Below are 27924 nucleotides of genomic sequence, written 5' to 3' on the forward strand. Positions count from 1 at the left end.
CAAAGCCTTTTTAAAGAATAAATTTTAAAAGAAGATGCATTCATGACCTTCATGTTGACATAAGTGAACATATGTCAATGATTATGTTTTTAACTCTTTCATCAATGACAGAAACCAATAGGATACCACAACCAGTTTAATGGGGGACTCAAAGTGCAGCACATGTTTGTGGTCTCGCAAGGAATCTGAGGTGCACTGGTCAATATCAGGGTGATAACTATTGTGTTCCACTGGGCACAGTGCCTTTCTGTACAGGAATTGCTTGCATTGCTCTCAGTTCCACTTAGGGACTGCCACTAAGCTTCCGTCTTCAGGCTCGTACAGTCTTTCACTGTGTTTATAACAAATGTCAGTTATTTTGCCTTTTTTTTTCTTGAGTTTTCCCTATTAGCTTATTAAATTTAACCAAGTTGCTCAGTAAAGTCAGGAGGTGAAAGAAATGTTACTTTCCTCCACTTCTCATTCTTTCTACTGTCTCCGGGGGTTCCTTTAGAACAGGTGCATTTCGCTCTTGGTACCACTGTCTGGATCTGCCTTCACTGTGCATTCAGACAGGTTCTGCCTGTCCTCAGGGTGCTCAGGGTTGAGTGGGCGTGCTTTTTGTTTGCTTTGTTAGATCCCCAGTGTTTTGAGCTCTGCTTAGATAACACGGGGGGACACGCTCAGGCCGGCACGTCCTGCGACAGCGCCGCTTCATCAGCCTTGTTAGCGACCCCTGTGGGTGGGTGAGTGCTGGCAGTGCTCTCCACCTGTCCCACTGTGTCCAGCCTTGGGGCTTGTGCCTCTGTATTGTCCTTAAGGTCCCTGTTTGGTGGCATAATCAGATTTAGACTTTATGCGATCAAAATTAGGGTGACTAAAATATCAGAAGCTTTGGAGCAAGTATTAAGAAGGTGATGCGCCTTCACATCTGCAGTGAGCTGAGTCTTGTAGAAGTCAGAATCGAGAAGGAGAGACTGTGACGGAGTTGTTCCCTTTCCCGTTACTGTCACAAACACGTCATGGTCAGTGCATTCAGATTAAATACTTTATAAGGACTGTTATTTGTTGTATAATTAATATTCTAGAAGGATAAAAACTATATAATAGGGCTAAATTTTTGCTTATTTTCTGTGAAAAATGGATGATTGGGGATTTGTTGACTGCTCTGGAGAGTGCTGAGTCTGGCAGACACGGCAGAGTGGACATCTGGCAGTCAGCGTCTCCAGGCGGGGCCGGGCCTGGCTTCCAGTGCAGGCTGAGCCTGTTCACTGCACTGCTCTCTGCCCTCAGGTGTGGCAGGCTGCCTTCCAGTGCCTTGGCCCCTTCGTTTCCATCTTTGCAAACCCTCCAGAAGACAGCTCACTCAGCACCCCTCTGCACCCGGGACTTGGAGGCTGCTCTTGCCTCTGGCGCACCTGGTCCCAGCAGGGGAGGTGGCACCTCCTGGGCCAGGATCAGCACCTCAAGCATCCACAGAACCCCAGCAGTTACCTTGTCTTGAGTTTAGTAATAGTGACCTTCTGGGCAAGATGGAATATTAGAGCTTTAATTATGTAAAGAAGCAAAAAGTAATTGCAATAATGATTTTGAAACATGACTACTAGGTTATAAATAATGAAGCTACCGTGTCTCCTAAATTTAGATAAAATATTCATTGAGAGTAGTGATTAAATAACCTGCAAAGAAAATTTTCTCTTACTTTTTGATTAATGAAGTTCTTTGGATAGTTTACATAGGAAAAATGCAAAGTCTCCCAAGTGCACTTTGGTGATGTAGGTGTCTTTGCAAATAAGGACACCTTCCTGCCCCCACTGGAGGCCTGTAGTGCTGTCCCTGGGGGCGTCCATCTTTGCCGTGGTGTGGTTGGTGTCTACCAACCCAATGGCTTGAGGTAGTCCAGTGTCTTTCCACTGTTAGCATTCTGCAGGTGTGTGCCAGTAGACAGTCCAAACCTCAGATGACACTGGTCACCTGAAGAGGGGCCACCCCCAACATCCTGCTCCATCAGAATTCATGGAATTCTTGCTGAATGTCAGACCTGGGTGCCACATCTTTCTCATCAAGACCTTCAGTTGACAAATAGGCCAGCTCTTGCCAGTTTCCATATCCTTTCTTTTCCAGTGCCTGCCCCCTGGTGGAGGTACTCAGGAGCATTAAGTGGGCACAGCTTGCCCCTAAAGGTGCTTCTGTGTGGCAGGCACACTGCACTGGAATGCAGAGGAGGCATGGTGTCACATGGTGTCTGTCACGTCCATCAAACTCCCAGTGGCCCACAGGGGTGGATTGGGCTCTTGCCTACTTGTGACATTTTGATCTAACACTGGGAGGCACACAATGGTGGGTGACCAGTCAGAGGGGGATGGGCTGGGCTTGTGAGGAGGTAGGGCTCAGGTCTTTCCATGTCCCTTCCGGCCTGTCACAGGGCACTACACGTGCGTGTCCCTCAGTTTAACCTGATTCAACAAGGCCTGCGCAGACAGTGCCAGAGCCACTCATGGAAGGGACATCAGTGGAAATCAGTGTCTCCTCCTATCAGTCACCCCTCTACTGGCCTCACAGAAAACCTGGTAGAAGGCTCTGCTTTGACTAGCACGCATTGCCCAGACCTCGCTTGGGGCTGAAGCTCTCTGATGTTAGTGACCTCCCACCGGCAGCCAGCCTTGGGCCAGGTCCCGAGGCCTGCCCAGAGAATTCAGAGGATGCGTTTATTGGCAAACTCCTGTCCTGGATATAAGCCAGGACGTAGAGCAGCTTCTGAGTGGGGCTTGGCCTCAGGGAGAGGGCCATAGCAGACTGGAGACAGTGTGCACCAGTGCTGTGGCGAGGCACGAGATTCAGGAAGTCCTCCAGGTTTGCAGGAGCGTAAGATGATTGATCCAGATGTTCAAGGTAACTGCAGCCTGTTGTCATCAAAGAGAACATAGGGTGTGTCTGCATGGTGCAGTGCTCGTGGCCACTTCCCCTTCCCCGGGCCTGCACCTATGCATGTGTGCCTGTGTTTACATGCACTGTCCCGGTGTGGAGAAGGACAGGCTCAGTCTCACCCTGGCCAGGACAGCTAGAGGTGTCTCCATGCTGGACTCTTGCAGGGACTGAGCCTTCTTGTTCTGCAGACAGACACTTGCACCACTTGGAGGCAGTTTTACCAGAAAAGGACAGTGCGTGGACACTAATGTTCCCCTGATCCGATGCCCTTTCTCATTACGAGCAGCTGAGGGTGATGCTTCTTTTGGAGCCTGTTAATTCAGCCCTTGGCTCTGCTCTGAGGTGGCCATCTCCACGTGGGTAGGAGGACCACAGCTTCATCTGGGGTGTTTCCGTCTTCTGGCTAGTGCTCCGACTGGCGTCTCGTCTGGGCTCCAGACCTGCCGTCCATGTCCATTGGCATGACTGCTTTCTCTATGGTGCTGCTCTGTCTACACTCTACCTGGAGTGGGAAAATTGGAATAAACACCACTTCCTGCTCTTGCTGGGCGAAGATTGGTGAAGCTTTTGGGAAGGGAAATGTGAAGATCTAGTTAGCCCTGTGATTATTCTTTGTTCTTAAGTTTATGAAGGTATTGGCCGAAGGAATGAGCACTTGCAACATATCACTTCTCATAGGTGTAGGCAGAGGTCTGTTTTCAGAAAACACACCATGGGAGCTGCCCCGATCCCCATAGAACCTGGGCTGGAGGCTGGGCACCTGTGATGGGCACCTGCCACCCTTGGAATCCGCTGAGGGGATTACACAGGCATCCCCAAGTGGAGCATGATGAGGCGTGGCTGAGGAGGAGACTTAGCCAGCTAGGGACAGGAAATGTCTGCGAGAGTTGCTTACAGAGAGCACGGTGGTATTGGACCTGAGTTTTAGGGGATGGCTGCAAATCCACCAGCCAAGGAGGTCAAGGAATGAGTGCCAAAGGGTTCTTTCAGTTCCCTGAAACCATTGTTTTTAGTATCTTGTGTGTATATGCATGCTTAATTTCTTTGTAAGAAAGGACAGCTTTCCTCAGTTCTCAGAGACATGTGTAATCTCAAAGACTGAGGAACAAATGACATGTTTTATTTGTAAACTGACCATAACATGAATGTCCCTTAGGCCCTTGGGAAGGCCTTATGTGCTCCATTAAGAAGGTGGGACTTGCCCTGGGTACAGTGGAGAGCCAGCTGCAAGCTCTAAATATTTTAATGAATCTTGGGGGTCCATCAAATTTATCTCATAGAAAACAGGATGCAGGAAGTCCTGTGTGTGTGTGTGTGTGTGTGTGTGTGTGTGTGTGTAGGCCAGAGACATGGAAGCATGCAGTTTTATTTTTTTAGAAAAATATGTCACATGTATTGTCTTTATTGTTAGGAGGTCTCTCATAGTCATGCTGTGGACAGAGGTGGGGAGCCTGGGGCTGCTCACGCGCGACTCACTGCGCGCAGGCACGCAGGCCTCCAGAGGCAGACCTCACGGAGGGCGGTTCCGCGCCCCTGCCGCCACACAGGTCTCCCGCCTCGCTGCGCAGTAGCCTCATGAGGCTTTATGAGTTCAGATGTGAGTTCTGTTCATTTAGTCGAGGTGGTTCTGTTAATGGCCCGTCACACATTACTGAGAACTCACGTTGAAACTCCAGAGCCTTGTCACTCTGGCGTGTTCAACTTAGGAAAAGGTGGTGTCTGAGCAGTGCCCACTTCTCTGCAGTGAGCCCCAACAGTCACATAAAGTTTTTGGAGTTCTTGAAACGTCTCTTGCTGCAGCTTGAGTTCAGGTGTTACCCGCGCACTGGTTGCTGCACAGCTGGACTTGGGAGTGAGCCTGGGGCAGGCCTACCGAAGGTCTGACTGGGTTCGTTTCAGATCCACTCTGCCTCTGACAATCAGATCCCCCTGCCAGCTTCATGGCCAGGATATTACAAAGCACAGTAAGTATCTGCCCTATCCTTCAGCCACTGAGGATGTGACGGAAATCACAAAGCTGCACTTTCTTTTATTAATATATCCCCGCAGAGAAGATAAATGGCAAGTTTCATTTCATTCTTAAGGTCATGTTTGGGATAACTAGACATCCAATCAATCAGGTGATTGATAACACTGATTCTCTTCCACAGAAACAGGGTGGAGACCAGAAAGTACCTTCCCTCTCCTTCAGAGATGACAAGAACTGATTCTTGGGGGGGGGGGGGTCATTAATGATATAAATGTTCTGTGTCACTGCTAACAGTCATTTACATCTTTTAATAATAGTGGAGGGTGAACTCATGGGATTCCTGGAATTTAAAGTCGGCCGGAGCCTTAGGGAAAGACCCTCGCACTGCCCTCGCTGCACAGGGCTCCTGGTCCAAGCTGTCCCCTGGTGGGCTGGCATGGTGCCTCTGGGAGCCTAGAGCCCGAGTTCCTCCTGGAGTCCAGAGCCAGCCCCGGGAGGCCGAGACCCAAGCCAGGTCAGGGCTGGGACCTGTTCCTTCCTGAGTCTCTTGAGGCTCTCTAATCCTCTTCCATTGAGGCTCCTGTGCCTCCCTGGTTCCTGCTTACCTTCACCTGGACCACTTTAAATGTGGCCTCCTGCACCTAGGGCAAAGAGTAGAGAATTAAAACTAGGAGGGAGTCTGTTTGTGAATGTAGCAGGCGGGTCAGCACCTCCTCTTCCCCCCAGGCTTACGGTTTTTGGGGCCAGCATGCAAATTGTTCTTCTCTTCACACAGTTTATAATTTTGGCTTAGTGATTAAACTGACTTATCACCTCTCATACCCCATAGGCCTGCTCCAGTAAAGCAAAGCAAAGCAAAATTCATAAAAACCAATGACAGAATGTTCAAGAGTTGATCAAAGTCATCTTTGTAAAAAGTGAGATGGTATACCGGGTTGCTGGTTTCTTCTCTAAAATATTGGCGAGAAAACTCCCGTTGTTACTTTGTGCCCTGACTGTGGTGACCACGGGGTAAGATAGAAAGGTGTGCCCATGCTGACTTTCATGCGATAGTATCTGGGCTTCTTTATTGGAGGCAGACATGGAAGAGGAAAGAACAGGCTGTCCTGGGTCGAGTCTCGGGTGGCTCCACCAGCCTCTGTGCCCCTGGGCCTTGGTTTCATTGTGTGGAACCAGAGCTGTAGATTTCCAGGCGACTCCAAGGTTCTCCTAAGCTCAGCCAGAAGCGGTCAGTTGTAAAAGAAGATGAAGCAAACTCGGACAGGCTCTGACGGTGAGGGCCCGCGCTCCGAAGCGTCGGTGCTGTGAGTGGGAGGCCCCAGGCCAGCAGCTCGGCACCTTTGTCCACTCTGCTAGGTGCTGGTGGCAGTGCCACCTGTCCCCACTTGTCTTTTTTGAAGAGTGAGATACTCTAAGCTAGAAACCCACTCCCTGCCCTCTCCCCGGGGCCCCTCGCCGACCACACATCCATGGCTGCAGCATGGTGGAGGGGGTCCCTCAAGCATCAGGATTCTACAAGGAAGGGGGTGCTTAGGTAGCGCTGAACTTGGGCACTGTTAGTGGCTAGCTGCGGTGCTGGCTTGCGCCCGACTGGGCTCTCGGGTCGCTGAGGACTTTGGGTACTAGTGACTGCAGCCACACATTATTAGTATATGTGAACGTATTAACATAAAGGAAGCAGGCGTAGGTCGTCATACCAGAACACCTGTTTTTATCTAGTGTTCTGTTAAAACTGTATTTCAGTGAAGACCTTGGCACTGAAGGTTCTGGTGGCATGCTTCAGAACAAACGAAGCATCTATCCATGTATTAATCGACTTTCCTGGATCATATGTTGAGCTGATTTGTCAGAATCCATTAGGCTGGTAGACAGTATGACATTTCAAGTGTAAGCTAGAAATCCACGTCATGGTTGAAGGAGAAGGTCAGGTCCATCTCAGTTAATGTTAATCAATGATCAGAGACCAATATGTCACTGGTGAATGTTCTTGCTGATTTTAATTGTTAACCTAATGTAAAGGTTCATTAGCAAATGCGCACAATGTTTGTGCATGTGGAACTCGAGAGTGGTTCACGGGGTCCATCCTCCGTCATCACTGCATCTCTTCCCTCTGCTTTGCTGCCCCGCCCTCGGAGGTCCCCTGGTGCGGCAGTCTCTGATCCTGAGAAACAGGTGCCTGCTTCTCCACGGCTTGCAGACCTCATCCTCCCTCTGTTGGTCTATCCCTGAACACGTGTGTGTTACTGGAGGGCAGCGCTAGGCAGCCAGACTGGGGAGGTTTTCAGGGCTTAGAGACTAGTAGAAGCCTGCTCTCGTGGTTGGCACTCATCAATTTTATCAGTGGCCTTTGTTTTGTGTAAGGATCTCAAGCAGTCCTGAAATTAAAATACGTGAAATCGATTTTCTGTAACTCTTAAAATGGCTGGTCTAAACAGCATCATATCTAACTGAGAGAAAGCAATTTGTAACATCTGGAGAGACACCATTGCCTTCAGAGAATGTTCTTGGCCTGGCTTGGTTGCTTTCATTGCTGGCATGAAAGAAGATTCTTTGAAGGGAGAATGGTAGGACAGCTCCTTCTCTGGTACATTGATAATGTTCCCAAACAACTCTGTAGGATTCTGGGGACCCTAGAAATGGAACCAGTGACCCTTTGGAGACTGAGCAGAAGCATGAACCCACCACCCTCGAGGAGAACAAATCTAAATTGCAGGCTTGTTCCTTAAAAAAAAAGAAAGAAAAAGCAACTCATACTTTATTTTCTGAAAGTGAAGAACAGTCGTTGAACCAAACATTTTTCTTCTCTTAATATTAATTATGTTTCTTGGCTCATTACCTATATTGTTGTTGTTAATGTTTCCTCTCTAACTTAAAAAAGAAATTTTTAAGTAATGTTTAAAATCTTCTGAACAATCTAGAATAGTATTTTAATAAAGTTAATGTAAGAAAAATATTTTGACATCTGACTGTTTTGTGTCTGTTTAATATAAATAAATACAAGTAATTTTGCCTTTTTGTTCTTTTTTTTTTTTTTTTGTCACAGTCGACAGCTTCTTTGGATGAACCGTGTTCAGTTTCATTCTGTCTTATGGATTGGCTTCTGGTTCCAAGTAAGTTCTCACACATGTTCTTGATTATAGTGAAGCTTTGCTGTCACAGAGGTGAGTGTAAGGAGGTGGTGTCTTAGGAGCACCACCTATCCATTGGAAGACTGTAATGACCTGAGTATCAGTCTTGGGCTTTTGATTCATGGGTGATTGTGGGAGGAGAGCAGACATCCCCATCCTCAAGGTGAATAACCATGCCCTGCATACAGAGCTACCTAGACTGTTCTTTGTGTTTCCAGATGAGTTGTGGGCATCGCTTGAACTTCCTCCAAAGCCATAACCTCATTCCCTGGAGAAAACAGGGTGCCATTCCAAAGCACTTTGACTTTGGGAAGGTCTCTTGTTCTTCCCCAAATTTCTGCTTTGTTGTTTTCACCTTTAAATTCCAGATTGCTTGTTTTCTTTAGTTTGCTGTCATCTCTGACCCTCTTTTCTAAGGTATGTTTTCCTTTCTCTCCTGTTTTTAGGATATAATCCCTTAGCCTCTGCTAAGTCAGTTTGTGTCAATGGCTGACCTAGTGTAGGCCAAGACCGTTGATACTGACATAGCCAGACACTGTGCCTACAAGCCTCCCATGATGGCCGTGAACCTGAGCAGGCGGACCTCGCACTGCCTGAAAGACACGTACAAACACTGGCTTCGTGCAGGTAAAGGAAGCCTTTTCAGAGGCAGGTGCAGAAAGAGGCGGGTTATCTAATTAGGAAGCAGAGGATAGCTGTGGCCAGGCTTGCTGACCTGGATTTCCTGTGGATACCGATCGGCGTATTTACTGGTCTCTGATGAAATAGAGCTTTAAGTGGCTGACACCTGGCAGCATTCATTCTGCTCCAGAAACGCCGTGTAAGATGTTGGGAACATTAAATTACATCTGCTTGTTGTGATCTGTGTGTCTGCTATGCACCCCTAGTGGAAGGTCCGCCAGACCCTTGCCTTCTCTGTTCACGAACTGGCTGCGATTCTTGGGGATCAGTTGACAGCAGGTGACCTGCTGCCTATCTTTAATGGATTTTTAAAGGATCTGGATGAAGTGTACATAGAAGTTCCTAAGCATCTTTATGATTTTCTAAAGATAGGAAGAAGGGTTAAAAACGAGCTTCCTTTCTCCAGGGAGTCGTGTTAGGCCTTGGATATGTCTGGTATCAGTGAAAAGCAAAAACAAAAAAATCCACAGTGTGGTCATCTGGGTTTTTCCAGTTGAAACGCACCATCCCAAATCTTCAAGTAGATGTTCTCCTATGGATGGGAAATACCTGAGTGTTTCCTCCCCTCCTCCTGTCCTTCAGGGATGCAGTTCTGTGGAGGGTGGTGTGGACATACAGCTGAGCACACTGGGTGCAGAAGAAATGGACCCCTCGTGTGACCTGACTTGCTCAGATATCGGGGAGAGCTGGGCGGAGGCCCAGCCTCAGGCAGCCCGAAGGGCTTTCTCTGCAGGATAGTGCTGCTTCTTGCTTTTGTCTTGTCTTCTTTTTTCTTTTTATTTTTTGCTGTAAAGGAATGATGAGTGTAAAAACAAGCGTTTAGAAATGGCCTAGAGAAACTAATTAGTTGCATCCACTGACCCGGAGCTGCCCTTGAGGGGTGCGCTTTCAGACTCCCCTTTGCTGGTGCTGAGCCGGCTGCAGGGAAGCAGCGTCGGCACGGCACTGTCGGCTGAGCCGGCTGAGCCGGCTGAACACGCTGAGGTGCCTGTTTAGGGGGAAATGACAAAAGGATTACATCCTGGGGGCACTTGGGAATACACAGCATATGTGCCCACCAGGGGAAAGGCAGGGAGTGTCCGGGCACACTGATGACCATTAGCAGGAATGCCAACTCAGAGCAACACCGTGATGAGGGCTGAAAGGAGTTAGGGTGATCAGGAAAAGCAGGGTTCTGCCAGTGCCAAACCTGTAATCTGAAGCAAAAGAAGAGGGGCACTTGGGGTTATTTTGAGGGATTATGTTTTTATTTATATTTACATTTTTAAAAATAGTTGCTCCATGAAGACAAGAGGAGAGAATATCTATCAGCTTCAAGAATTTGTAGTGATGAATAACAGCAGGAATGGGAGATTTTGACATTAACTAGCAGCGTAAGTAGAAACCTGTTCAAGGCTATGAGAAGGCAAATCAGAAGAAATAAGTCTTAATTTTCCTGCCTTATAATTGATTTCTAAACCAGCAGTAATAATGTTCTTTTGGATAAAGAGATTATGTTTTTATTAAGGTATAACTGAATTCCAAAGCTCTAAGTTACAAATACCACAGTCTCTGGGGAGACATTCATTTTCACAGAGCCGGCTGCAGGCACCCTGGAATGAGAGTGTTCTGCTGTTCTATAAGGTAATTTGTTTGAACCAAATAAAAGATGAATCACCCACTCTTCAATATTTCCCTATTAATCGGAGCCGTTTTTGCAAAGCTTTCTCGAGCATTCTGAGAGCAGTCCGCTCTGCAGGGTACAGATGCTTTATGTCCTTCAGCTGCTGGAGGAAATGGGGCGACAGCGAGGTCTGAAAAGGCCCAACCCAGATGAGAAGATTATTAAATTAAAATGTCCCCAAGGTGGCTCCTATCTGTGCAGCATTTCGTGTGTGAAGGAGCTGCCGGTCTTGTGCGGGCAGTACGAGTGTGCCGGGTTTCGTGATCATGAAGGGGTGATTGCATCGTTTTAAGTAGCTCCCCTTCCCGAGGTGTACACTGTTCTTTTCGTGATGTGGAGAGGGTTGGTTTGTGTTGGCAGTGGTCTGGGTTTTAGTCTACGCTTTGTCGAGGTTCATTTCGGTATCTTTAGTTTTCATTTTTCTTATCCACAACTAGAAATCTCTCCAGTCATTGTCTTCCCCGAAGAAATTCATCAGGCTTTTTGCAGCCGTTCAGGGTATGCTCTGGCTGGTGCCAGGGGCGAGCTGGAAGATTCTTTGCTGCGAGCTTTGATCATTATGCTTAATTTGAGAGATTGAGGCTCAGTCATTACGCCCGCTCCCCGCGCGCTGTGCAGAGCAGGGAGCCCGGCGGGCGGCTTTCGCGGCGCCGCAGCGCCCTCTGGCGGCGGTGCGCGGCGCCGGCCGCCGGCGTTATCGCTGGGTCGCGCCGATCTCCATCTCCGCCGCGCTTATTGCAGCCGGAGCTGCTGATAAGGATCCTGTGCTCCCGCGCCCGTGGTGCGGAGTCATTTTCCCCAGCACAGTGCTTTTCATATGAAAGTAGCACCTGGCCCGCGGCTCGCGGCGCCACCCCTCCCCGTCCGTTTTCATTTCCTTTGCTGCCTGGCGGACATAATGCGGTCACTCGACAGCGCCCAGCCCGCCGCCGCCCGGCCCCGGGGCGCCGCGCCGCGCTGCGCTCCGCTCCGCTCTGCTCGGCGGCGGGTGGCCCGGGCGGCTCCCGGCGGCTCCCGGCCGCGCCCCGCCGCCGGGCCGAGCCCCGCGGTGGCGCTGTCAGGTCGGCGAGCGTCCGCTGCGCGCCGCGGTACCCGGCCGAGCGCCCGCGCCCCCTCGCCTCTGTCGTACGAAGCCGGCCGGTCCCGGCGCCCTGCGCGGTCTCCCTGCCTCCGCCAGCCCGGCCGCCGCGGCGTGGGGCCGAGCGGGCTCGAGGGAGCAGTCAGGTGCTCCGGACCCAGAAAGTTTTTGTTGTTGAATTTTCTGTTTAAGATTTTTTTTGCCCGTTTGCTTTGTTTCGTTTGATTTCAGGCAGCCGATGCTGGCTCGGCCTCGGCCCGGCGGCCGGGAGGTTGCCGAGTTGGGTGGCTGCGCTCGCTGGAGGGTTAGAAGCAGGGCGTTCGTGGTCTTTCCTTTTAACGCCTTTGTTCTTCACGGACCGAATTTGTCAGTTTACACATAAAACCAACTTTTAAAATTTTGAAGTTAGGAACTGTTTTAAGAGTTTTATCAATTTTTGGAGTAGCTTTTTTTTTTTTTTTTTTTTTTAATTGTGTGCCTCAGTGATAGAAACTGGGGATGAATCATTTTATACATGGAACCCTTTAAATAATAGCTGCTGCTGCTGCTTTTTATTTTTGGTCCTCCATGGTATGGTCTTGTGAAAGCGCTCGGCATGCAGACTGCAGTTAGGAAGCCCAGTCCTGCTTTATACCAGCTGAATACCGACTGAGAAGCCTCATTTGAAAATACTGATTTTCTGGTGGTTTTAAGATCTTATAAAAAGTGACGTGCTCTAAAAGGTAGAAATCTGATTACGGGCAGGAAGACACGCTCTGCATTGAGAGCCCTGAGCGCAGTGAGGTCGCTTTCAGAGGCCATTCCCCTCTTGGTCTCATTTTTTATGGAGGGTGTTTTACATGCGTGCCTGTATGTTTGGTGCAGTGGTCGTAGGCATCTTTTTTCTGCATTTTGTTGATTTCTGTGACGCAGCGACTTTCCCTGGTGCTTGTGAGTTCATGTGAAGGTGGAGGATGCCTCCACCGGCCCGGCTCTGTTCCTGTTCCCGGAGCTCCTGGTCTGTGCAGGTCTCAGTGACCTGCCTTGGGGCTAGTTCGCCCTGGGGGCTGGAGGGGCTCAGGCACTGCTCCTTGTGGGTTGGGGGGGCTTTTGCTTCCCTTCCTCAGGTGAGCGAGGCCCAGGAGTCCACCTGTGCACTGCTCTGCAGTGTCATGGTACACAGAGCCCCAGCCCCTGCGCCCAGGACATCTGCTGGGCACATTATCCTGCACTGACCTGGCCCAGGGTCACCCTCCAGTGAGCTCACTCACCTGTAGACAGCAAGAGTCCCTACTGTGCGCCAGACATCCTGTGGCTGCTAGAGGCAGTAAGCAAACAAGCCCTGATTCTCCCACTCCTTCCGTCTGGCCAGGTGAGGGCCAGGGCCACCGTCATACCCAGCACAGGGCTGTGCCCACCACTGCACCCCCTTTAGCCAGTGGCCTTGGAAAGAGATGGGGTGACAGAGCAAGAGGTTAGAAGAGAGCCTGATTCACCTCTTCAAATACTGGAAGTTCATGTCATACTCCTAGGTCACACTTTCTACTGAGCATTGGAAATGGGGACCTGTGTTTGGATGGGGACAATGGCAGTGGTGATCGATGCCATTTAGTGAACACTTCTTGAGTGTCAAGCATCTTGTCACATCAGATTCTCTAATAACAGCTGCTGTGTGCTGAGCATGCTAGACTCAATTTGCCTTTGGACTCTTGTTTTAGATGAAACATTTGAAGCCTAGAGAGGTTAAGTAACTTACTCAAGATCACACATGAAGTGTAAACTCATGATTTTTTTTCTGCTGGTGTTATTTTAAACCTGGTAGCTTTACTTCATGCACCTTTTCAAGCATATACAATGGTGTAATACGTCTCCTTGAGCCCGTCACTCAGCTGCACTGATGCCGTGTTTGGACCATACCTGACCTCACACCGCAAGTCCCCTTTCTCTCCCTCATAACCATCCCCAACCAAAGGACTCGAGAATGCCCCCTGTAGGGCTAGAGGGTTGTCAGGAGGTACTTGGACCATTCACTTTGAAAAGTCCTGACTTCCGACGGCTCGGCAGCACAGCCTTTGGTGAGGAGAAAGTCAGTGTGGTCCACGCCCTTCTGCAGCAGGCGCATACATTAATCATTGTTGCTTTTACTTTTTAATTCTTTATCTGAGATTTAGGAAATCTGCGAGAAATGAAAGGACATTACACCAACCAATTTTGTTCAAGAAAAATCAATGAGATTTGTTGTTGTTCTTACTGATTTTTTAAGATTTAGAACACCAGCAAAAGCACAAACAGAAAAGCTCACTGTAAAGTCACTTGCCAGCTCTGTGGCCTCCGGTCAGTGGGGAAGGCCAGGGGCCCCGCAGCCAGGTGTCTCTCTGGGAGTCTTGAGGTGACTATTCAGCATAACTCTTGGCATGTGGAGCTGTGGAGGCTGATTGGAGCAAGACTACCTGGTCTCAACCAGGACCACAGCTTCCCTCTGGTGCCTTGTGCCTGCTGCTGAAGGGTGCGGTGCCTGGTGCTTCTCTGCTGGGTGGAACAGTGCCTGGCGCCCGTCAGCCAGCTGTGCTCCAGTGCCACCCACCAGGGCCCAGATGCCTTGCAGTGGGAAGATCTTGAGTCCACATGCTTGGCGGAGTCCCACCCAGCTGTCATGAGACCTCCAAACGTCACCACCAGATGGGACCAGAATCTTCTCCCTCTAAAATGAGGGTCGAGGGTCGTTGTGGTCTCCGAGGCAGCCCTACTAATCCTAGGGAGTGCACGGCCAGCGGCTGGAGGGGCTCAGGGCAGAGCCGGCCCAGTCGGGCTCTCAGGACTCCAGGCTTGTGGCTGGTGGGCAGTAGGGCTGGGGTCAGAGCCCTTCCTGGCCAGCCTCGCAGCATGGCCACAGCTACTCGAGCTCTGTGCAAAGGACCGCGCCATGTGGTGCGGACAGCCAGGCCGGCACGAGTTAGCCAGAGACCCAGGCCGCACTGCTGGCGGGGACTGAGTTAGGCTCCACCCCGAACCTGCTGGGCTCCAGAGCCTGTGCTCGCCCTGCAGACCTGTACTTCTTTTAATCCCGTGCGTGGTGGTGACTTGTGATGGACTCCTAAGGGCTTTCTGAGCAGACTCTAGAATCTCACATGCACTTGTACACCTTGGCCCTACAGACTCTGAATTGCCCTCTGTGGAACTACGCAAGTGTTTAGAAAACTGTTGAACAAGTCACTCCTTTGGCTTCCACCTTGTCCCCACAGGTGGTGGTATGTGAGGAAGGACCAGCCTGAGGAGCTTCCCAGCCTCTGAGCCTCGCTTCAGCTCCCGCACTGCTGGCCAAGGGCGCGCCCCGCTCCTTTCTGAACTTACACACTGCAGTAAACCCTCTGATGTTAAAGGTGGCATCTGGACTTCCGCTAGGAAATGAGGCCAAGTTGCCTGATAGCACACTTCAGAAGTATTAGGTAAATCACAGACCGATCTTTGTGCCAAAGAGTTGTTATTTATAAAACAACCGAGGAAGTGAATGCAATTCCATCTTCGTGTTTAATGAGCGTATGCTAAGTGCAAGATAGTACATGGTCTTCTACATGGTCCCTTCTACAAGGAGGGACACTTGTACATTTTGAGGTTTGACATGAGAGATTGGGAAAGTTAGCAACTTAGGCCTTAGGTGTGTGGTTAGCAAGAAGACACTTATACTCGGGCCTAGCTGGTTATTTTAGACCTGAGCAGGACCTGAGCTCGTTGGATGTTTCTTTCTGCACTCCAGCACAGGGACAGCTTGACCCCTCCCTACTCCTACAGTTCTGTCCCTGCACCGCTGCCCCACCCACCAGCAACCACCCTCCTGGCTTCTACCTGATGCCAGTTCTTTTCTATTTCAGGGAAGATAATATTAAATTTATTTTTAGTTATTATAATTTTTAAAATATGCAAAACTATCAGAAGTCCCTCTTTTAAAGTTAGATACTTACTGATGAAGGCACTTTGTCATTTGAAAGGACTTATATATATGATTATTCTATTAAAATTATTTATTATCCTGACATTGTTTGAAAAAGAAACAACAACTAGAGATGCTTTAAGACACAGTTCATGGCACATGTGATACAAACTCGTGATTTCTCTTCTCAGGGTACTTTAGAAATGCCAGTAACCCTCATCTTGAAGTTGCTGAAGAGACCATCTCGGCTTTGCAGTCGACAGGACCACGGTCTTTCCTTTTCTGCCACCGTAGAGCCAAGTGACAGAGCATCATGGACACTCTGCACAGGAGGAGCAGAGTGAACCCTCTGCCACCCTTGTTTCATGCCTGGCATCTTCAGCCTGTGACCTGAAGGGGAACTGGTAGTGTTTTACCTGCTGAAGAAGAAGAGACGTCTGAAACGTGCATGTTGTGCAGATGACTGACTCTTTCCTGTCTGCGGCTCCCAAGGACTGAATCTCGGAGGGGACTCAGGGCAGGTGGCTGGGCACCTGACCCAGGACAGTGCGTGGACAGGGCGCAGGCCTAGGTGGCTGGCGGGTGTCAGGCCTCGCAGCCACGTCGCCTGCTCACAGTTAGTTTGCCCTGCGCGGACTGTGTTCAGGTCTCCCCTCCCGGTTGCCTGTCAGAGGCTTTGGAATCTTTAACAGACTGGCGTGTTTGTTTCCCTTTTGCTTTTCTACGAAATACAGTTTATGGTGTTATATTTTATTTTTAACTGAAATACTGTACATATGTAAATATCTTTTTCTTTAATTTCGAAATAAGATCTCACTAAGTTGCTCAGGCTGGCCTTAAAGTTGGAATCCATCTGCCTCAGCCTCAGAAGTAACCAGGACTACAGGCATGCACTACCATGCCCAGCTCGTACAGAACTCTCAACCAGAAAAAAATACACGAACGTAATATCAGCTTCCTATCAGTGAACTGAACAGATATATCATTGAAATTTATGCTGCACTCTGAGTTGCTGCAAACGCAGCCCAGCTGGTTTACTTTTGAAAAATGTGACAAAGCCACTAAGAGTGATTTATGGGACTTTCTAATATTGTGCTTGCTTGAGAAGCTGTGCTGGGAACTTCTCAGGCACTCACCCTTCTGTTCCTTGCCAGAACTCTACCCCCACAGATGGCGTTGGTGTAAAGCTGGAGGACTTTTCATTGTTGTACAGATATGTTGTCTGTGTTTAAGAACTCGGGAGGGAAGTTGATAATGCATGGGTATCAACTTTATATCTAATGCTTTAGAATCTTAAAAGATAGGAAACCGTAGTTCTGATCAGAACGTGCCCACAAATACCAGTGATCCTGGGGGTTAAATTATGTACTCTTCAAATTGATGTAAGTACACATGCTTTTAAAATTTAGACTCAGACGCTTTAACATTTAAAGTTTTTTCGTTAATAATTCAAGGTTCTGTAAACATTTGATTAAACTGCATGCATGTGTGTCATTTTTCTTGTTTCTCTGTTGATCTTCTCCACTGTTGGCCCAGGGGAGGAAGGAGCAGCCCCCTGGGATCTAGGAGCCAGTGGCCAAGGGCCGGGAGCTATTTCAGCTACTTTTTGTTTCCCCTCTCATCTTTTTCTTGTATATTTTTTCCTTCTTTTTTTAAATAAAATTTTTGACCCTACATATTGAATTTCCTGGTATAAAGGATATCCCCTCCCCAATCCCCAAATCCCATTGAACTGATTCTCTGAGAAGAACCGAAGGAATCCATACCTACTATGCCAAAGAAAATAAGGTACATGGGTGAAAATCTTAGTTTGTAGTCCAGGGTGACATTTAGGCAACTTTGGTAGAATGAATTAATCATAATCAGAAGACACATACTAAAAAAAAAAAAAAAAAGGTCTATCTTGTGTTTAACACTTAGATGGAGAGATGGAGATACTGTTTTTTCTTTGGTAACAAGCAATCTTTAATTTTTTTTTTATTGTCCAGTAAGCAAGATTGTAACATTGTTAAAATCTGTTACTTTAGTAGTATCAAGTAGAATTCAACTGGAATCTTGTATTCTGTGCAGAGTTTAATATTCCATTAAGGAAAAGAAAATGAGCTTCCATTTGTGTTTTTCTGTGCTGGATGACAAAGGTGCCTGTGAGCACCCTAGGGACTCAGGTAAATAATGAACCTTTATTCCCAATTCAGTTTATATGTTAAAATTGTCTAATGCGAATGCCTTTCCAATGCAAAAGGTGTGTGTGTGTGTGTGTGTGTGTGTGTGTGTCTGCAGTTTCTTTTCAAATAACCTCACAAAGTTTGCCTTTGATTCTTTTGTGTAACAAAAGAATTTTCCAGTGTGGTTCTTGGCTCCCCTGCCCTTGTCTGGCTGCCCCTGCCACCACTTGCTCCTGTGTGTTCTTGTTGATTGTCCCTAGGTACCTTGCTGAGTGTGGCTTGGGCCCCACAGGTAAGCTTCCTGTTTACTTGAAAACTGGGTGAACTGATGGAAACACACCTTCTCCCTCCAAGAATTCAAAACATTTTCAAAGTTGGTGGGGTTGGTGCGGCTTTGCAAATGTCCGTGAAGGCCAGTCTCCCGCAAGCCCGCGTCCAGGTGGACCCAGCGCTGCCGGGTGGTGTTTCTGCAGTGCGACTGGCCCATTCGTGCCAGAAATGCGTTAAGACGACTAAGTCACCGGCCACCCTCTAGCAAGCACGTGCCGGTCATTTAAAGACTTTCTCACGCATAATTCCTCCCGGTGGCTGCCCTAAATTACGCCAGGATTGTGTTTTAAACAGACATGGAGAGGAACAGCTTCCCAGCAGCAAGAAGCCCTCCCTCCTTTGTGTTCCCGGGGGACGGGGACGTGAAGAGCAGCTGGAAGCGCCGGGGTGGCGGGGGCGGGCGGCGAGCGGAGGCCGGCGTCTGGCCGGGCAGCGCCTGTCCTCGGAGGCCGCGCAGAGCCCTGCCGGGTTCCTGGGCTCCGCCGCCGTCGGTCCCCCGCGGGCGCGGGCGTCATAGTCGGGCGGGGGCGCGGGCCTGGGGCGCGCGGGGGCGGCGATGACGCGCGGCCACTGCGCTCCAGCCGGGATGACGCGCGGCAGGGCCATGCGGCGGGCGGCGGGGGCGGAGGGCGCACCGCAGAAGCGGCCTCTGGGGGGCGCCCCGCGCCGGGCCTTCTTGCCGCCCACGGCCCGCGCCCGCAGCCGGAGCAAGCAGCTGGTCAGTGACCCGCAGGCCGCCCGCGCGGCGCTCGACTCGGACCTTGAAGCCTTCTTCTTGCGGGTGCGGCTAGAGGACACCGGGGAGGTGTTCCGAGTGGCAAATTGCCGCGGCGACATGACCGTGCGAGAGCTCAGAGAGGACCTGGACCTGATGGTCGGCATCCCCTTCAACCTCCAGCGGCTCCAGTACCTGGACCAAGGTGGCCCCCGACCCCTCCTCACTTCACATGCGCTCACATGAGGGAGTGTCGGCCCACCTCTGCCCTGAGTCATAAAGGGAGACCTGCTCGTGAGAGGACCCCAGGTGTTACAGCAGACCCAACCACCTGGAAACCCCAGGTGGAAGAGCCACTTGGGTCTTGGTCACATAGGGACTTTTCAGCCCCAAACACTGGTTTCACAACAGACCCCAAACTCAAGGCAGACCCCACAGCAGGCCTCTCTCACAGAAATCCTGCCCGGGTCAGGCTACATCTGCCAACCTCCAGCAAGTCCAGCCTGTACTAGGACCCAAGATCTCCAAGCCACAGCAAGACACCCCAGGAGCCCAGAACCTTAAGTTCCCCATGTCTTCATAAAGGACCTATGCCCCAAAGCCAGCTGTGTCCACACAAGACCATAAACTGAAAAACAGCCTATCCTCAGAAGTACCCCCAAGCCCAGGACAAACCTACAAACTCAAAGCAAACCCAAGTCCTCATGGTATACTTGTAAACATTGGAACCCCAAGTTCCCTAACCAGCCATGTCCTCACAAGCTTGCCAAAGCCTGAGACAAACCCTGTTGATCTCAGGACCCCCATGTCCAGAACAGAGCTGCCCAAGACTGAACCTCAAACCACCAGGCTAAACACCATAGCTTTGAAACCCAGATCCTCCATCAACTGGGTCTCCCCAAGGGAGCTAAAACTCAAACTCTGCCCCTGTAGGACCCCCAGACTCAGTAGAGACTGCCAAATTTGAACCCCAATCCCCCTGGCTGATGATGACTATCTTACAACTGGAATCCTCCAGCAGCTGTGTCCATGAAAACAAGCCAGAGCTTGAATGCCCATACTGGACCCCAGCCCTGAAAAGACCTACCCCAAATGTCTAGGGTAACCATCACTGCCTTAAAACCCCCAAACTTCCATCAACCCTGTCCATGCAAGGATGTTAAAACTGAAAACAAACCCTGCCCACACCAGGACCCCAAAACAGAACATACCTGCCCAAGACTTAGCCCCAAATCTCTATACTAACCATTACTACCTCAGAACACCAAAACTTCCATCAGCTGTGTCCATACAAGGACACACTCAAAGCCTGCCCATCCTAGGACCCCAAGACCCAGAACAAATGGCCAAATTCGAATCCCAAATCTTCAGGTAATAACCACTACCTCAGAACCCTGACTCCTCCAGCAACTGTGTCCACACAAAGATGCCCAAACTCAAGCCAACCTGGACCATCTCAGGACCCCAACCAAGAACTGAACCCCAGATCTCCACACTGGAGGACTACCTCAGAACCCGGAGTCTTCCAGCAACCATGTCCACACAAGGATGTCAGAGCTCAAAACACGCCCTGCCCACCTCAGGACCCCAAAACCAAGAATAAGCTTGGCCAAATCTGAGCCCAAATCCCCAGGCTGGTCATGTGACCTATAGAACCTGAGTCCTCCAACGGGTGCCAAACTCAGAGAAGAACCCCGCCCCCTCAGGGTCCCATGATCTCTGCAAGCATGGTCACATTTTCACCTCAGATCCCTGAGCTGCCCTGGTGGCCACGAAACCCTAAATCCCACAGCAGACTGTACCCATAGCATAACCCTGAATTCTAAGTGGGTACCCCATTCTGAATCCCCAATCTCCAGCTAACCATCTGTGCTTCCAAATCCAGTCCATCACTAGTTCTATCTACATAAGCATGTCAGAGCCCCAAAAAACCCTGTCCACATCTAGACCCCCAAACCCAAAGCCAACTGTGCCCACATCTTAAAGCTAGTCCCTGAGGTTACCATGACTGCATCAGAACCCCAATCTAAGCAAAGTGTCCTCAGAAAGGTTCCAAGAACCAGACAAACCCTGCCTACAACAGGACCCCAAAACTCAAGTCAAATCTTCCCATACTGAACCCACAACCCTCCATGAAACCACAGCTATACGAGCCCTCCAAGGTTGAAGTCAACCATGTCCATGACAGGAAGTCAAGTTTCAAAACAAGCTTTGTCTGTATGAGGACCCCAAAACTCAAAAGCAAACTTTGCTTATATTTGAAACCCCAATTTAGCCAAACTTACCCATATTAGAATCCCAATTCTAGACTAAACCCTGACTGTATCAATCAGAACTCCAAATCTTGGAGCAGATCCTATTACCAAGACCCCAAATCTCAGTGTAGACCTGCCTGATTCCTAACCTACAGTTGCCACACTATCTGGGGCTTCATGAGAACCCCAAATCCCAAAAAAGTCCTGGCCATCCAAGGACTCCAAATCCCATCCAAGAGACCCTTCCCAAACCAGGACTCCTAAACAGATAGCAAACCTTGCTTTCATCAGAATCCCAAATCCAGAGCAAATTCTGCTCTCATCAGGACCCCAAAGCTCAAAGCCAGCCCTGTCCACAGTTGAGCCCCATCCTGGCTTTAACCCAGTCTGTATCAGAATCCTCAATTCCAAGCTATGTTCTTGTCCAGGAGCTCAAAGCTAGCCCGACGGGAATCGGAACTCAGTACCCAAAGCTCTCCGTGCCTAAATCAGGACCCCCAAGGCCCCCCGTCCAGACAAGTCCCGTGTGGGAGGTACCTGGGGGAGGCCAAGGACCCCACGGCCCGGGTCTCCCTCCACTATCTCCTTCCCTCAACCTGAGGACAAGGTGTCCCTATCCCGATTCCCTACAGTATTTAGGATATGAGAACAGGATCAAAGCCCCTGGGATCCATCATCTCCCCACCCGGTTGAGATCAACGCAAAACACTTCATGAAAATGAAGGTATTAAAAAAAAAAAATCTCTGGGCTGCTGCACAGAGATGCGAGGAGCCGATATTGCAGAGAGACTGCAGCTGTACTGCAGGGCCAGGAGGCAAGGCAGACGCCGGGAGCAGCCTGGCTCACCAGCCCGGCGCCGGGCGCTGCCCTTCTAGGCTCGGTCTCCTCATCCGTAAAGCAGAGTCCCATTAGCTCTGGAATTCTCAGGGCTGCCCCCCACGGGCAGGAATGACTCAGGAAACTCCAAACGGGCAGGGAAGGCCAAGACGCCTGTGCACTCTTTAAAACAGGCTCAACGTTTGCCATGGCATATTTATTTTCCCACAGGAATAGTCAGAAGATGCTCTTGGGCATTTCCGAGGCCTTATTTAGCAGAAAGAGTGTCTTGAGCCTAGACTGTACCTCACGTGTTAAGAACGAAGGTGAATCATTGAAGGACTGATTAAGGGTTCCCCACAAGTAATTTGAAAATTATGTATCTCCAACTGCAAATGTCTGGACCCCTTCTGTCCATTTATTTTCACTGATGAGCTCTGCTGAGCAATAAATTCAAGAAAGTTAAGAGGCAAAGAGAGAGATGGGGTGACTTAACACTGACGTCACAGTGCTGTCACTCAGCAGCCACTTAACAACTGCTACAGAGCGTGACCTCTCTCTGCGGCGCAGTCCTTCCTGCAGATGGCAAACAAGGGAGAAGATGGTGCTACTTTGGTGTCAGGAGGCATCCAGGCTACTCTCTATAAGTGGGATGCTGCTTTGCCCACCTCCAAGGTGGCAGAGGGGAGATCAGATGGGATGGTGCGTGAGCACCATTGGCCGCACAGGTGTAAAGGGAGCCAGTCCATCAGGACCAGGGGTGCCCTTCCCACCTTTCGGCAACTCTGCCGGTGGATGTGACTGGCGAGAGCGCTCGCGCCCAAGGTGCAGCTGCCTGTCGAGGGGAGGGCTCTGCCTGTGCCCCAGGCGGGCCTTTGCCTGGGAAGTACAGCTTTCCTCCCTAGTCCAAGTTTTCTGGAAGTCGAGTTGCCTCAGACTAATTGCTAAAGATCCCTGGTGTTCCAACCACGGACAGGATCCCAATTACCAGGTTGCTAGCCACTGTCCTCCACGTCCATCCACCCTTCTGAGTTTCTGGTAATCAAATGGTGCCCGCAGAGCCCAGAGCACAAAGTGCCTGGCACCAGATGGAGGCCAGTCTGTTAGGAGGTGGCTTTGCCCGTACCAGCCAGGTGAGCCTGTTTGCTCCCGGCAGACGGAGATCTACCTGCCTTGAAGGGTTGTTGTGAGGACCAGGCACAAAGCACTCACTACCAAGGACCGAACACCAGGCCCAAGGAACTCCCTGTGACCTGAAACTAGAAGACCAGTGAGCCCCACGCCCTGGGAATGTGTGATGGCCGGCCTGGGCAGACCGGAGGTGGTATTTGCTATTGCTGTGAGCAGAGCAAACTCTGTTATTCTTGAGATTTTAGATGGCAAGAAAATGTGTGTGTTTTAAAAGGTCAACCAAATATAACCGTACTGTCAAAATGTTCTCTGTTAACATTCACCTTACCACTTCCGATGGTCTTCCCTGGAGCCCAGATTTGTGAACTGAGAATGGGCCCACCCAGCCTTCACGTGGATAAACCTCTACGCTGGGTGACAACAGGCTTAGGAGCTCAAACACACCAAGCCCCAGCACGGCGAAAGTCAATATTTGCTCCTTACATGGCCATAGGTCTGCCCTGGGATGATCTTGTCCCCCGGGGCCCTTGGCCGCGTCTGGAGGTGTTTTTGACAGGGAGAGCGAGGTGCAGGGGCTACTGGCCTCCCAGGGTAGAGGTCGGGAGGCTGCTGACCATCCTGCAGTGAACAGGACAGAGAACATTGCAGTTCAAAATGCCAGGGAGGCCAGCACTGAGGAACCCTGCTGAGGGTTGTCATGTGAGGAGTCAACCATTTTTGGTCACCGTCACCTCTTTGGTCGGCAAATGACAACATTTACCAGAGTTGGTATTTTAGTGAAACCTAGGTAACTTGTGTAAGTCGTGTTTTTCTGCGTCTAATACATAGTCACTTCAAGTTCAAGTAGTTCTATTTGTAGAGTTTGCCTCATAAAACGACTTGACTGACTCATGTATTTTTTTGCAACAGGACAAGCTATAATTGCAGAATTTTATAAATGGTTGCCATTGTTTTTTTGGTCCAGCTTCAATCTGAGCTGAGCCAAATTAATTTTCTAAAAAGCATTAACGACAACAGGCTCATGCGGAATCATCAAATGAGATCTTTGTTCATGATTCTAAAATTATCTTTGCGATTTCCAAGGTCAAAAAATCTCTTAGCCAATGTAATAAGTTTTCTTTAATGCCCAGTTTTTCAAAAGGAAAAATTGTTCCCTGCAGGAGATATGGTGGATGACAGCACACTGAGGTTCTATGACGTCGTTCCTGGTGGCGTGATCTCCCTGTGCATCTGGCATTATGATGGCTGGACAGAACTGGTTTTGGCAGCAGTGGAAGGGGACCCCAATAAGGTGTTTTCCCACGCCCTTCAACGGGTGTCATCCAAAGCATCAGCCTAGTGTGAATGTCCCAGCGAAGGCTCCAGAGCAGGGGAGAGAGATGCAGACCCCGCTTTGCAATGCTGGTGCTCCTCACTCTTGGGCCGCACGGTTTCACGGGCTTTGCTTATTTATGGTTCAGGGACCCCCTCATCCCCCACCCCAACAGTCAAGGCAGCACAGTCCGCGGATTTATTTTCTGAGGTTGAAAGTCGGCTTGGCCCTGGTGAGGACTCTGATTCTGTGAGCCCAGAGCTCCGGGCCTTGCCTGCACTGCTGCCGAGTGCGGTGCCGAGGTGAGCGGGGGCCACCCAGTTCCGGGGGTGCCCACGGCGCCCTGGACCTGAGCAGGACCCGCTGTTTGCCAGCCCCCCGCTCCCCCCTCCCCCCCGGCACTCAGCTGACTCTGGATGGGAGGGAAGGACAAAGACCAGGATGTTTACCCATCAGAGAAGATGAATCACTGACAGGGACAAGTGTTTTTCTGTGGATCAAATTCAGGGAGAGAAGGAGCAGTTTCCTTGCTGGGGAGGGGGCCGGGGTGGCTGGGTGCACGAGGGTACTGGGATGTGGCCAGGGGAGGGAGGCCCCAGGCCCTGGCAGGAAGGGTGGGGCCTCTCCGGGTGGTTGCAGGTCCCTGTGCAGATCCTTCCCTGTGGCTGGCCCTTCCCGTCCCAGCATCCCTATCCCCGGGCCTCCCTTCTGCTGCCCACAGTTTGGTCTGGGCCTCAGCTTTCTGGCTCTTGCCCTGGATGTGGGGTTCTCTCTCTCGTGTTTGAGGTCTTGAGTCAGAACTGCCGCGCCCTGTCCTGTGTGCTGGTCACCTCTGTCCCTCTGTGCCTGACCCCGACATCTGGGGCAGAGTCCTCTCTGGGATCTGCAGCCTGCCTTCCGTGTTCCAAGATTGAATTCACCACGAGGTGGTCACATGACAGGCTGTTCACCTGTGGGAGGGGTTCAAAGTGTTCCAAAGGTTCACGGTGGCGATGGCACAGAAGTGAATAGGGGGCCAGAGTTTGGGGCGTCTGGAGGAGACTTGCCCTTCGGGCTGCCCTCTGGCTTCTGCCTTCTTGGCTGGTGTCTTCCTTAAGCACCAAAACCACCTTCCTCTGGACACCAGCAAAGCTCTTTTCTCTCTTCAGAACATTGACTGGGAGATGTTCCTGCCTGATCAATGGTGATACCATGTTTCCGGACCCCAAGGGCATTGACCACGTTCCCCCCCACCCCTCCCTGGCTTCTTACTGTTTCTAGATGAGGGTTTGCCCTCTCCTTGCCCATCATGCACCTTGGTGTGGGGTCCAGCAGACGTTCTCTGAGCCACCCTCAGCTTCTGGCCACGGTGCTGCACTTTCCAGAGTAACTGTCTCTGTTTCTCTCACCCAGCTGTCCATTCTCGGAATTACTGAAGATTCCTTCTACCGAACAGCCAATTCACGATATTTTGAGGGTGAGAAGTGGAAGCGGTGGATATCTCAGAGAGCGTTCGTGGCTCTGTATATTGCCTCTCACCGAGGTCACTATGACACTGTGCGGTACCTTCTAGAACAAGGTAATTTGGGCAGAAAGCTTGGTACCTTAGAGAGTCGGGGGGACAGTGTCTCTGTCTTCCTGGCCCCTTTGAGTGCTGATTCCCTGGACTGAGTCCTGTCACCCACCAAGCGCAGTCCCTGCCAGGCCTCTGTGGGTGTCTTAGGACATGGCAGACAGAAGCTGTGCCTTCCTCTAGGCCAACCTCTAGAAGATGCTCTCTGTTGCAGTGAGACAGAGGTTCTAGACTCCAAGACAGGGAGCAACGAAGGGTTTCCTGGCACGATACTTCCCACCAGAACACTGCTGGGGACATGGCCATGCTGCTGCACAACCCCAGGCCCACCTGCATTTGGAAGGTCCAGAGTGGCCTGGGCCCAGGCCCCATTGGCCTTGCCTCCTTTCTCCAAGTCTTGCAATGATGTCCTCTGGAGACATTCTCCCCAAACTCTCTTCTCACTCTGCCTTCACTTAAGGGTGACTGTCTGACCTGGCTGTCCCCAGGGAGCCCACATTGCCTCTGAACTGAAGGGTTCACTTGAGATTCTGCAGGAGTACCCTATATCCTCCCTGGACATGGGTCATTCTGGGGGGAAGGTGATTGAGGAGCAGAACATCAAAAACCAGCAGACCAGTGCTGCAGAGAGCCAGGCGCCAGCTCCTCAGGGAGAGCGGGCGGGTGCCGGGGCAGCGGGCTCAGCTGGCCCCGCTCTTGGCTCCACCAGCTCGGTGTACAGCAGCCTGGGGTTCCCGGGCAGGGCGACCAGGCTGCCAGTCAGGCACAGAACCCTCGGAGCTGGTTGAGGGTTCCTCCACTGCCTCTCCCTGGTTGTAAGATGAAATATGGCTTTTCACAGCCCAGCAGTCCTTTAAGCTCATGAAAAGTCATTTTCACTCTGACGGAACTGTGATGTATTTGAAGGCACCGGTTAAAAAATGACAGCAGGCTTCGCAAAGTTTTCTATCCCCTGCAGACGCTGCTGGGTGGGGGCAGGGGGTGGACGCCGACATCCAGAGTCCGCTGGAAACTTCATCTCGCTGACCAGTCGGAGCTCATAAAAACTGACCCCGGAAATGTCAGCCGAGTTTAATTGAATCGCCTTGTTTTCTGTGTCATGATATTTGTTACCCAGAATTTGATTCAATTCAACAAGTCCACCCTGGACACCTGCCATTAGCCCGTCCATCTTCGGAAGACAGTGAGGCATTCGATCGAAGGGAGATCTGTCCATGAGTCAGGCTGCTGGTCGTCTGTCACTTCCCAGCGCCTGTCTCCTCCAGGCCCGAGCTACGTGCCCAGGATGAAAGCAGCAGTGATCAGAATGAGCCTTTTCTGCCCTCATGGAGCTCAGCGGGAAGTTAGCAGATTACCAATAATTAACTCCGCCTGCAGTTGCATGGGGGTACTCTGAAGCTGGCAGATGGCCACTGAATTCATACAGGGGTGTTGAGGGAACGGGGAGCTGAGGAGGGCTTCCTGGGGAAGTGAATGGAACACTAAGAAGGGTGAAAAGGAGCAAGGAAAACAGGTGAGAGTTTCGTTTGGGAAGGGAACAGTTTGTGCAAAGGGCCTGGGGCTGGCTGCCGAGCAGGTTTCTTTAAGGGTAAAGATAGAAGGTAGGTATAATCAGACCCTACACAGTGGGCAGGGGGCGGGAAGAATGTGGGTGAGTACGAGCAGCAAAGATCTAGGACAGAACCCCATGGCAGCGGGATTGCAGTGCTGGGATCTAAGTGGGAGACTGACCTGGCACTGTGGAAAGCAGGGGCTGTGACAGTGGGGCAGGCTGGTGGTGGGGGTGCTGGAACTGGGAGCGGTCACCAGTTCTGGCCCCTCCTCTGTTTCTGGTCCCACTGTCTCTGAGAGAGGGCTCAGGCCAGGAGAGTGACCCTCCCCGACTTAGCGTTTCATTTCCCAGGTGCCAACTGCCTGGACAGCACACCCCTGGGCAGGACGCCCCTGCACGTGGCGGTGGCCATGGGCCGGCTGGACTGTATCAACCTCCTGCTGGAGCACGGGGCCCCCATCCATGAGAAGGACGTCAAGGGGGATACCCCCATCTCCATCGCCCGCTGCCTGAACCGCAAGCAGACTGAGCGGCGCATGTTCCTCCTCTACGCGCTGGCCAAGTCGGGCAAGAAGAACATCAAGGACCTGGTCATGAGGGAGATCTTCCAGAGGATCACCTCCGGCGCCGGCTCTAAGAAGCCCTGAGGTCAGCTCCGGAGACGTCTGCCCGCCAAAGCCGACCCCGGCGACTTGCAGAGGTCACCCCGTGTGGCTTGCCAGGGCAGGGAACGCAGAGGTGAGCCAGACTCAGATATGGCCT

At 50.8% G+C, this 27924-nt stretch overlaps 1 protein-coding gene and 1 long non-coding RNA gene across 8 annotated transcripts in view; both read left to right on the plus strand.

Annotated features, from left to right (window-relative positions):
- The window catches only part of LOC124976220 (uncharacterized), a 79929-nt gene extending 62775 nt beyond the window's left edge, over positions 1 to 17154 (plus strand). For 5 of the 7 annotated variants that reach the window (XR_007107022.1, XR_007107021.1, XR_007107025.1 and 2 more), the window contains 4 exons: positions 7920 to 7986; positions 8451 to 8631; positions 14648 to 14851; positions 15525 to 17154. This is a non-coding gene — a long non-coding RNA (uncharacterized LOC124976220). The remainder of the gene's footprint in view (positions 1 to 7919; positions 7987 to 8450; positions 8632 to 14647; positions 14852 to 15524) is intronic. The other 2 variants (XR_007107026.1, XR_007107027.1) reach the window with 1 other exon arrangement.
- A 1374-nt stretch (positions 17155 to 18528) lies between these two features.
- On the plus strand, positions 18529 to 27809 carry Ankrd60 (ankyrin repeat domain 60). The gene is made up of 4 exons (XM_047537815.1): positions 18529 to 18748; positions 23907 to 24037; positions 25451 to 25616; positions 27514 to 27809. The coding sequence occupies exons 1-4, from the start codon at positions 18664 to 18666 to the stop codon at positions 27807 to 27809; spliced, it is 678 nt and encodes a 225-aa protein (XP_047393771.1). The 5' UTR covers positions 18529 to 18663.
- The last annotated feature ends 115 nt before the right edge of the window (positions 27810 to 27924 follow it).

The sequence above is a fragment of the Sciurus carolinensis genome, chromosome 2 (genome assembly GCF_902686445.1).
Source record: "Sciurus carolinensis chromosome 2, mSciCar1.2, whole genome shotgun sequence".
Taxonomy (NCBI): domain Eukaryota; kingdom Metazoa; phylum Chordata; class Mammalia; order Rodentia; family Sciuridae; genus Sciurus; species Sciurus carolinensis.

Coding starts and splice junctions, on each gene's coding strand:
- Ankrd60 (XM_047537815.1), top strand. CDS start 18,664: ATGACCGTGCGAGAGCTCAGAGAGGACCTGGACCTGATGGTCGGCATC. Junction 18,749..23,906: donor GCTCCAGTACCTGGACCAAG/GTGGCCCCCGAC, acceptor TGTTCCCTGCAG/GAGATATGGTGGATGACAGC. Junction 24,038..25,450: donor TGGAAGGGGACCCCAATAAG/GTGTTTTCCCAC, acceptor TCTCTCACCCAG/CTGTCCATTCTCGGAATTAC.